At 46.8% G+C, this 11,661-nt stretch overlaps 1 protein-coding gene across 1 annotated transcript; it reads right to left on the reverse strand.

The window, feature by feature from the left end:
- Window positions 1–933, reverse strand: LOC117774699 (putative olfactory receptor 52L2). The gene has a single exon (XM_034607315.1). It carries the CDS (start codon window positions 931–933, stop codon window positions 1–3), a length of 933 nt encoding a protein of 310 aa, XP_034463206.1.
- Between the last annotated feature and the right edge of the window lie 10,728 nt (window positions 934–11,661).

Below are 11,661 nucleotides of genomic sequence, written 5' to 3' on the forward strand. Positions count from 1 at the left end.
TCACATATTCCTGTGCTCAAACAATTTTGACAAGAATCTTCGTATCTCTTTGGACTGCACTCCATAGATAACGGGGTTGAGGCTGCAAGGGATGACATGAAACAGAATGGCCGACAGCTTCCTGTAGTCAGAGTACTGAGGGAAGCGGTGCAGAGTAATGGGCACCATTCCACTAAAGAGCATGATCAGGTACAGACACAGGTGAGTGCTGCAGGTCTTCAGGGCCTTACTGTTCAGAGACTGGTTCTTACTGGTCACACACACGACTGTGATCTTAGCGTAGGTGAGAACTATGCTGCCGATAGAAGCTGAGAGCAGGACCACGGTGAACGTGAGGCCGTAGACATTGTTAATAAACACACTCTCACAGGAGAGTTTGAACAGCGAGGGGTTGTCACAGTAAGGATTCATGATCATTGTCCTGCATCGGTTCAGTCTTATGGTCAAACCCAGCAGAATCCCCACCAGAACAAAGGCCACGCCCCAGGCAGACACGGTCAGCTTGACCACCATGTTGTTGGTCATGATGGCGGCGTAACGCAGAGGATTACAGATGGCCACGTATCTGTCAAAGGCCATGATCATCAGTATCGTGTGAGAGGTGGTGCCGAACATGTGAGTGGTGAACGCCTGAAGCACACACTCGTAGTAGCTGATGAGGCGCTCGGAGGGCGGCACCAGGATGTCTGACAGCACCCGGGGAACCAGCAGAGAGTTCCCCATGATGTCGTTGATGGACAGGTTACAGAAGAGCAGGTACATGGGCTGGTGCAGGCTCCTGTCCGTCCATATCAACAACACGATGCCCACGTTGGCAACGAATATGAACACATAGATGATAAGCAGACAGATAAAGACGGGGTACTTGCTGGCCTTGGTGACCTTTAACCCCTCGAGCTGCAGAGTGAGGCTGTTGTATGAAGAGTTTTCCATCGGAGCTGCGGGAGAGAGACGAGGGAAAAATCATGAAACAAGAACCGACAGAAAACAACAAATCCACAGTCGTCACCTCAGTAATTACATGAAAGCTGTTGTCAAGCATTCACAGAAACAGGAGCAGTCACCTGGAGGGTCGGCTCAGTGAAGAGATCAGCCTCCTCTCTACAGTCACACCAGCTTCACTGGTTTTATGAACGTGGCTGTTCTCTGGGGAAAGGTTTACCAGCACATAATAAACATTAAGTCATGTTCAGAGTCTCATCAAGCACCAACAAGCTCATGATGGGGAAACACCTCAGTGTGATGTAGTGTTCATATGTATTAATACTCACATTGTTGGATGTTCAGAGTTGTGTGATGGTATCTCGTCATCACGGTATCTCTCACTTTATAACGTCAGGAAACATTCAGGAGTTTCTGTCTCAGTCTCTAGTTTCAAGTCTTCTTCAAACAGCTGATGTTCATTTAGTGAATTATGATCATTTAGAGTCAAACAGACCATAAAGCACTGGATGTGTTGGGGGGGGGGGGGGATACCACAGAGTGATTGACATCTAGTACTGTCCAATGGGTGCAGGTGGCAGGTGTAGGTGGGCAAGGCTCCACCCCCGCTCCTCCAAATATGGTTACTTCTGGTTGTATCAAACCAAGATGGCGCTGAACAAAGTGTCAAACGGAGGCTTCAGAACAGCAGCCGACAAACCGACAGGTGACGTCCTGGTGACGTTGATAGTTGGAAGGAACTGATGAGATCAAAGGTGACGGGCACTCTGACATCACAAAACACATTTTGTGTAATAATCACGACAAAATATGAGTCAAATGCCGGATACAAAAAAATGAAGTGATGACATTTAACATCCGAAGGTCAAAGGTCAGCTTCTATGTGACATTATGTTTTTCTGTGATTAAACGTCATGACTCAGGAAGTGAGGAGATGTGACCTGATTTCCTGCAGCTTGTTCCTCAGTAACTGTGTGAACCTGCAGTGAGGATGTAGCGCCCTCTACAGTCTCCTTCAGTTTCTTAGTTTAGAGTTGAAGAGAAATTCATCCAGACTTCTAACTGATGCTTTCCTGGTTCCTAAGGACACAGTGAAACTATAAATTAAATCAAATTAAACTGATCAGTGAAAAGATCAGGATTCCAGCTGAAAGATATTTTGTTTATCTTAGTTTTCAGGACATTTTACTTCTTTATTTAGATTTTGCATCATTTTTATGATGCATTTGAATGAATTCATCACCATATGGAATCAAAATCTTGGTTCACAGAGTGAATTAAATAGCTGGTGAAGGTAAACCAATCCCATATCTGACCACTTTCTAAAGCCGTGTGTAGATTGTTGGTGTGAAGGTCTTCGTAGATCCAATGCTTGTTAGTGATGAAATTAACTTGGGAAGCGGTCTGTATTTTGTTCCAGATTTTAAGAGTGATCTTAGTCCATGAACCTTTATTTTGATGTTTAAGTACAATTGAAGTTATTTTTTCGCCATCGCATGATTTCTCCAAAAACATATTAGGTTTCAACAACTTTATGTGCGTGATCCTTAAATTCTAACACTTAGACCAGTAGGAAGCACAAGATGACATGTTGTACAGTGACCCACATTTTCTCCTTTAGAAGCTGAGGAAACTCCTCAGTATTATGGACAATGGCGCTCGCCGCATGCACGCCACACTAGTCTGTACAGCTCCTCCTCCTGCTGGGACGAGCACGGACTATAATCAGACACTTAAATACAACAACATGGTAATAATGCACAATAGTGCAATATTACCACTCATGTGGAAAAACACCATTCACATGCAACTTGTGTAACAGTATTGTTTTTGTTAATTATCACATTCATTTATTATCGTGTGCAATATTTTATCTCATTATATTTCAATATAATTTGCAGTATCCACTCCTTCATTATTTCATTTCTACTTACCGCCACTGTAAAGTATTAGTTCCTCTCTATACACCTAATTTTATTTCATTTACAATACTCTTGTATTTTTACTTTTGTTTAATCTTCGCTTGTATTTTAGACTTCATTCTTTATTGTGTTTCTTTCTGCTTCATCTTGTTCTGTACTGTAATCTTGGAGCAAGCTGGCACACGAATGTCCTTCTGGGTTTATAAAGTCTTATCTTATTCACTGACATTAGAGTGCTCCAGGGACGAGTCCTAAAACCGGGAAATGAATTAACATTTGTAATTCTCTTTAACCTTGTCCCAGAGTCAATGGGTTTTTAATAGTTTGGTGAGGTTTTGAAGTGGAGCAGATTTAAGTGGGGTTTGATAAGAGGACTGTTGGTTTGTGCTCTACTGAGTGGTGTGCTAGTTCTAACAGGAAACATCAGAACTGAGCTAGAAGAGCAATGATAACTGCAGCCTGTGCAGCAGGAGGATCCAGGCTGGGAGCAGCTTGATCTTCTGTTTGAGGGTAAAGACCTGTGGTTACTTTTACAAACCTTTTTCACTGCTTTGAGCAAAACCAACCAAATTCCAGCTTCATTCATTCTAATGTGAAAAGTTACAAACATGGAAGTAGAAGGACCAGGCTGAGAAAACGGTGCAGAGTGAATCTTAATGTTTAATAGTGGATAGACAGGGAACCTGCTGGTTACACGGTTTGCACCTCAGACCATTCGAGTGTTGAGGAAATGATCAGGATACAATCATTTAAAGGAAAACACTCGTTATTTGAGACGGACTAAGATCAAATTCTTGAAGAAACTAGCACGTAACTCTTTACTGACCAGTCCGTAGATTATGGGGTTGATTGCTGGTGGAATGATGATAAACAGGATGCTGATGAATTTCTTGTTGTTATGAGAGAGTGAGGTCATCCTGTGACTCACGATAATGGTGAGTGAAGCGATCTCGTAGAGCACATACACAACAAGGTGTGACGCACATGTCTGGAAGGCCTTGCTGCAGACTCTGCTGTCAGCTCGGCCTCGTTTAACAGAAGCATGTAGGATTCTAAAGTAGGAAAAGGCAATGATGACGAACATCCCTGTACTCAAGGTCCAGGACATCGACAGACCTAGAAAAACAAGAAAATCACAATTATCTCAAAGTATCGTGTCAACTCCTGTCATTCCTTTGACTGACTCCGCCTTCCAGTAACAGCACAGTGAACTTTAGAAATCATAAATATTATCTAGATGACATATTTACATTTTATTGTATAACGCTGTGAGAGCCGCAGCAATATGAAGCTAATGAACTCATTTCACTTTGGTTCAACATTGCAATGAATCAATGAATTAACATTTTCTTTGATTTCTCAGAGAATAATTCATGGAAGTTGATTTGAAAAAGTCGGGCATTGTTAGGGGACTGCGATTTGATGCAGATCCAAATAAAAGTCCTGGATCTAGTGAATTTAAATGTGGTTTCTCAAGGGGACCTCTCAAGAGGAATGCACTCTGCTGAGCTGCTGAGTTCTGTGGAGTCTTGCTCTGTGTGCTGTTGTTCGTTTTGAAATCCGGCCGCCTGCTCCGTGCGTTCTACACCAGTGCACTGACCATAGATGTTATTGGTGGGGGTGGACCTGCAGGCCAGGTTCATGATGACCCGGTTGCTGCAGTAGACGTGTTGGATGGTGTTGCCGCACAGAGGAACATTGATGTGAAGGGTGAAGAGCACACTGATACAGAGCAGAGCCACGGACCAGGCCAGGACGCAGCAGGTCTGCAGCCGAGCTGACGTCATGATGGCCTGATACCTGAGCGGCTCACACACAGCAATGTACCTGCAGACAGTGTTTCAGGTTATAGATATATTTTATATGAGATATATTTTATATATAAGGTCTCAGCATCTCTTACTGTGTGCTGCTAAGTTCATAAATATGTGAGAACAAGGATATTTCTATGAATACAGAGACACTTTATGGTTTCAAACAAAGAAGTGGTTGAGAATTATTATACTTTATAAAACCATGCGAATTTGTGTCTTCTGCTAGTCAAGAAAAACACGTTAACATTAAATGAGTTTGTTTCCACTCACGTTTTCTGTGAAAATCATTGTACCTGGATCTAAAAAAACACTTTTCTTCCCCTTGGATTTAGACTGAGAACTTGGGAAGGGGGCAACAAGATCGATATGCAACAAAGGTCCATATATAACACATATTACAGATAATTCTGGTGAGGAGCCTTCGATACCTGTCGTAGGCCATCGCAGCCAGAAGAGTCTGCACTGCGGCACCGTACGTGTGCACAGAGAAGGCCTGGGCCATGGCTGTGATGTAGGTGATCCTCTTCTCCCCAGTCAGAAAGTACATCATCATGCGAGGCAGCACCGCGGTGGAGCCCAGCACATCGACGACTACCAGATTACAGAGCAACACAAACATGGGTCTGTGCAGGTTCTTGTCTATGACAATGATGCACATCACCACACCGTTCCCCAACAGCACCACCATGTAGTGAAACAGAGCGAGGAAGAAGAGGAACGATCCGTAGCCTGGTGGTACGTGGAAGCCCTCCAGCTCGAACACGATAGGCTGCCTGAGAGGAGTCATCACTGACCCGTTCTCCATCCACAGCTCCTGTAGAGCTTGATCACACTCTTCTGAATCCCAAACTTTCAGGAATCAGTTTGTCACCGAAACCCCAGGAGCAGAAAACTGGTGAATACTCGATCAATTAAAAAGATTAGCGCCACCGGCAGTAAAACAGGAAACTGATGCTTGATTACATTACATTTCATTTAGCTGATGAACAAATGGTGTTCCAATAAATACAAAAAGTCAAAAGATCATAAAACTGTTCAGATTCTTTTCAAAAGCCTAAAACGTCCTGTCAGTCGTCCTCTCGTCAGAGCGCTGTGAAGCTCTCACTTGTCTGAGGAGAGTTTCTGCCTTAAATGATTTTACATTGAGTTGTGAGAGTCCATCAGCTGATCTCTGCCCACAGACATCATCCCTATTGAAACAACCCCCCCCCCCCCAAACCGCCCTCTGTGGCTTATGTCTCTAACGGGATCATTCTGAAGCACGTGTTATAGTAACAAGGTTATTCTTACTTCTTGTTGTTGTGATATTCTTCTTGTACTCTCCCGTTGGGTTTCTGCTCTAAATAAGACACTGAAGGTTTTGATGTCGTAGAAAAACCATCAGAGTTTGTCTTTGATGTACTGGGAATGAGTAGAAAGGACATGGCCGGTGCCAGTAAACCAGTAACTCCAAAATTGCACCAGTATTAGTCAGCAGGAAAATGTAAAAACTACAGAACATGGCAGAAGGATGGGACATGGGTAGAACTCAGTAGATGTTGGTAGAACCAGGTTTTTCAATCTCTTATGATGAAGGAAATCGGACACATTTAGCAAACTGGTATCTTTGAGTGTGTGTAATTTGTTCATTGACCCTCTTCTGCAGGGCCCCTCTTCTGCAGGGCCCCTCCTCTGCAGGGCCCCTCTTCTGCAGGGCCCCTCTTCTGCAGGGCCCCTCTTCTGCAGGGCCCCTCCTCTGAAAGACCCCTCCTCTGCAGGGCCCCTCCTCTGCAGGGCCCCTCCTCTGCAGGGCCCCTCTTCTGCAGGGCCCCTCCTCTGAAAGACCCCTCCTCTGCAGGGCCCCTCTTCTGCAGGGCCCCTCCTCTGAAAGACCCCTCCTCTGCAGGGCCCCTCTTCTGCAGGGCCCCTCTTCTGCAGGGCCCCTCCTCTGCAGGGCCCCTCTTCTGCAGGGCCCCTCCTCTGAAAGACCCCTCCTCTGCAGGGCCCCTCTTCTGCAGGGCCCCTCTTCTGAAAGACCCCTCCTCTGAAAGACCCCTCCTCTGCAGGGCCCCTCTTCTGCAGGGCCCCTCTTCTGCAGGTCCCCTCTTCTGCAGGGCCCCTCCTCTGCAGGGCCCCTCTTCTGCAGGGCCCCTCTTCTGCAGGGCCCCTCCTCTGCAGGGCCCCTCTTCTGAAAGACCCCTCCTCTGCAGGGCCCCTCCTCTCCAGGGCCCCTCTTCTGAAAGACCCCTCCTCTGCAGGGCCCCTCTTCTGCAGGGCCCCTCTTCTGCAGGGCCCCTCCTCTGCAGGGCCCCTCCTCTGCAGGGCCCCTCCTCTGCAGGGCCCCACCTCTGCAGGGCCCCTCCTCTGCAGGGCCTCTGCAGTGTGTGTGTGTGTGTGTGTGTGTGTGTCTGTGTGGGGGGGTAATGAGTGTCCTGGAGGCCTCAGACCTCCCAGGAGTCTCAGTGACCAGTGCTTTAATAGAATTAGAAGCGTCAGTGAGGCGTTCAGGGGCTGATGGGCAGGGAGCAGCTTCTCAGTGGGACTGGTCTGGTTCTCAGTCAACGTTCCAGTTCATCCCAGAGCTGCTGAATGTGTGTCAGCCTAAAGGTGTCACACCAAACTGGGAAACTTGGTCTGAAACTTTCCATGATGTTGAGTTGGATGAATCTACGAGCTGATCCCAAACCAGGTTCCCAGCCTCAGAGCAGACGCACCTGCACAGTTTCTGCTCATTGAAGTTTCACTGGAGTCTGTCTATTAGATGATGATGTAATGTTCAGAGGTCAGGGTTCACACAGAGACATGTCATCCTCATCATGTTGTTGTGAGTCCCTGTGTGTCCCCGGAGGCCCCTGGTGTCAGGTTGACCCTCTGAGCTCTGATAAACATCTATCACTCCCACAGGACTAATTAGCAGCACGAACTGGTAAGTGTTTTGTTCGGAGGCAGCTCACAGCGGACCATCAACACTCATTACTGGCTGCTGTGGTAACTGCATCACACAATGATGAAACCTTCTGTTGTGGTTTGATGTTCAGCAGCAAAGTTCTACTGTGCAGAACTTTGCTGCTGAACAGAGGAAGCCCAGATACATTATGATTACTATGAATGTATCAGTCACGTGTCCTTGTTCAGAAAATAAGCACTTTGTTGTAAAGTGTTTGTGTAAAGTTCACGGTGCAGAAATATATGAATGACACTGGAACCAGAACAAAGAGTTCCCTGAATAGATTCATGCCGTTAGATTAAAGAAGAATTAAACTTCACAATACAAATGACATGACACATGAATATGATTGGTGACGCATGTTCAACGTTGAATGAGTGTTGTAATGACTGTGGTTGTGAAGTTGCACAGACACAGTGTGGATTTTACAGCTGTTTAGTGTCATCTGCTGCCCATTTCCTGCTATTACAGCTTTGTGCACATCAAGAAAACAAATTAAAACAGCACCCAGAGGTTTTCAAATCTAAAATATCTCACAGGACAACGTATGCATCGATTGTTATCACCGGTGGTCCTGTGTGTTTCACAGGTTTTTACCTGTTGAGCCACGACTCAGTCCTTCACATTAACAGCTGCTCTTAACAGGGAAGTGATGATAAGGAACAAGATATGATGACAGAAGGAAACAGACATTTCTCTGAACTGAATGGAAACTGACTCCAAATAAGAAGCGATTGAAATATCAGTAAAGTTCATCTGAAAGTTTTAAATTATGAATAAAGACTTTATCCCGTCTTCTCTCCTAATCAGAAATCTTCTATAGATTGACAGAAGTGAACTGAAGTTACTATTTGGTCTAGTTTTTATTCTGGGGATTTCCCCCCCCTCAGCTCCAAGGGGCCTGGATGCAGTTGTAAGGCCCGTGAATTGTTAATGTAGCGTGAGGGAAAGCGGGGATAGTGAGAGATTGCCACAACGCCACCTGGGGAATTTCACCTCCAGGAAATAACTCAAATATTGTAAGTGCAACAGCACAAGTTCATTTAAATCACAGGGCAAGAGACGTGTTTTACTAGTATAAAAGAACTTTAATGTAATTCAGTAAATGCATAAACCAACAAGCAAAATGAAACAAACAAACAGAACACAAATTAACATATGAAATACATGACATGAGCAACTAAATGGGAGCCAGAAACATACTGCCGTGAGAGCGCATCAGCGTTCCTGTTGCTGCAACGATACTTGATGGCAAAGTCAAAGTCGGCTAACTGAGCAGCCCATCGTTGCTCTGTGGCCCCCAATTTAGCTGACTCGAGATAGCTCAACGGGTTGTTGTCGGTATAGACAAGGCACTTATTCCCCAACAAATACTCCCGGAACTTCTCCATCACGGCCCACTTGAGTGCAAGGAATTCCAGCTTCATGGAACTATAGTTCGACATGTTGCGCTCGGTGGGCCGAAGGCCTCTGCTTGCATAGGCCACAGGTTTCACGCCATTGTCAGTCTCCTGTGAGAGGACAGCCCCAAGACCACTATAGCTGGCGTCAATTTCTAAAATGAAAGGCCGCGAGACCAACTTTGACTTCAAGGCCTCAAAGCTCGCCTCACACATCACCCAAAGGTTGGCCTGGCCCCTTCTTGGACTTGGTACCTGCCAGCTCGGCCACTAGTTTATGCAGAGGGCCAGCCAGCTTTGCCAAACCCTCTAAAAAGTGACGATAGTAGCTGGCGAAACGCAAAAAGGAGCGCAGTTCCGATATGTGACGGGGGCGCTGCCAATTAGCCACAGCCTCGATTTTCTTGGGGTCTGTGGACACTCCCTGGCTTGTGATGACATGCCCCAAGTAACCAACCTCCCGTCAAAAGAATGCACACTTTTCGAGCTTTGCTTTTAGGCCTTCCTTTTGGAGCTGACCAAGCACTATTTCCAGCCTCTGCAGATGTTGTTCAACAGAGGAGGAGAAGACAATAATATCATCAAGATAAAGTAGTGTAGCCAGATGCGCGCTCCCTCCCTGCCGCTGCGGGGCGCTCTACCTGTTCTAATGGCGCACCAGTCATTAGGCGACGTCAGGCGTCCCGTATTTAAGGAGGCGGCCGTGTTTGGCTCGCACTCCTTCCGTTTCCGCTCCTCTCCGGTGGGTCGTGGATAGCGCGGAAGAGCTACCTCTGTAGCCGCGGCATGGTTGTGCAACAGCCAGCGCCTCCTCTAATTTTCCCCCCTCGTACGCAGCGTGACTGACTGCTGGCGGGGGATCGCTCCGCCGGGGGACCTTCGGGGTGCAGTTGCGGGTCTGCTTTGTAAGTAACGTTGTCTGCCGTTTCTTGCTTCTCTTACCCAAGCTGACTGTTTATGTCATGCAACAGCTGGACTCATCTACGGCTGGGGGAGACTCCCACCCTCCGGGTTGCTGTGACGGTGCCTTGGCTTGCAGGGTGGTGCGTATGGCCCCATTATTCACCCAATTCAGTTATGTTGTGATATTAATTATTAAATTTGTTTATTTCGCCCTCCTAGAGGCCCTGCTCCTTCGTCGGCCGTCATTGGCCACCACGTCTCAGACGGACCTGCTGTTTTGGCTTTACCGGAAATTGCACTATCCTAACTCACACTTTTAATGAACTGTGGCAGCTGATAGGAGCACGGCTCCACAGTTGGAGACTGCCCGGGCTCAGGACCAATTCTGTGTGTTCTTGGAGTATTGTCTCGTGCACTGTGGCTCTCCACGCTACACCTTCACGGCGCGTGGAGTGATCACCACAAGGGGACGCCTAGTTTTTTAGCAACCTTTTAAATACTGTTTATATTGGTTGGTATTTCGTCGTTTTGTTGTTCTGTTTTGTTTTGTTGTTTCCACGCGGACATGTTTTAATTATTCTTTTATTGTTGGTCAGGTGCTGTGGGCCTGAGGCGGCGACCCAATTCCTGGTGGCGGGGTTTTCTTCACAACCCGTTTTGTTGGTTTGCTGTGTCACGGGTGGCGAGTTTATTAATCCTTCCCCTTTTTCTTTGGTTGTCGTCGCCGCGGTAAGTCCCAGCCCTGTCCCTGTGTTGCTCATGTCAAGCGTTGTATTGCCTGTTGATTGGTGTTCTGTTGTTTTCATTTTGTTTGTTGATTTATGCATTTATTTGGTTATATTAAAGTTCTTTGTTTATTAGTTAAACACGTCTCTTGCCCCGTGATTTAAACAAACCTGTGCTGCTGCACTTACAATAGTTGAGTTATTTCCTGGAGGTGAAATTCCCCAGGTGGCGTTGTGGCAACCTATCACTATCCCCGCTTCCCCACCTCGCTACAGTAGCAAGGACTGACCCTGCTCGTTACCAAACATCCTCTGCATCAGACGCTGGAAAGTGCTTGGGGCATTACACAAGCCAAAAGGCATGCGATTGAACTCGAAAAGGCCAAATGGTGTACAGAATGCAGTTTTGGGTCGGTCCTGTTCTGCCATAGGAACCTGGTTGTAACCACTGGCCAGATCGAGGGTGGAAAACCAGCAAGCCCCAGAGAGTGCAGCCAAGCTCTCCTCGATGCAAGGCAGAGGAAATGCATCCTTTCTGGTCTTACTGTTAAGGAGGCGATAATCCACGCACAAGTGCAGGTTCCCATCCTTTTTCCTTACCAATACTATGGGTGATGCATATGGACTACTGCTCTCCCTAATGACCCGGGACTCCAGCAGCTGATTAATGTGAACCTTCACTGCTTCGTACTCTGAGGGAGAGATACGCCGGTACCTCTGCCGGACAGGGACCTCATCGAGCAGAGGTATGTCATGGGAGAGGAGGTTGGTGCAGCCCAAGTCGCCTTCATGGGTTGAAAAGACGGATTGATACTTGCGTATTAGAGAGATACACTGGCTTGCTCATGCTCAGTCAATTCAGACAGATCCAGTGACTCTAACCTATCTGACACTGAGGGGGCAACTGTATGGGAGGAGACAGTTGCCAAGGTTGACCTCTCCTCAGTTACACCTGCAGGCAGGCTGACAACCTGGGCAGCATTCAAGACGCCCAGACTAGTCCGTGGGTAAAGGAGAACCTCGGTCGTC

This window comes from Hippoglossus hippoglossus, chromosome 14, assembly GCF_009819705.1.
Source record: "Hippoglossus hippoglossus isolate fHipHip1 chromosome 14, fHipHip1.pri, whole genome shotgun sequence".
NCBI classification, from domain to species: Eukaryota; Metazoa; Chordata; class Actinopteri; order Pleuronectiformes; family Pleuronectidae; genus Hippoglossus; species Hippoglossus hippoglossus.

What these genes read in the sequence shown, in the direction of transcription:
- LOC117774699 (XM_034607315.1), bottom strand. Translation starts at nt 933, where the DNA reads ATGGAAAACTCTTCATACAACAGCCTCACTCTGCAGCTCGAGGGGTTA.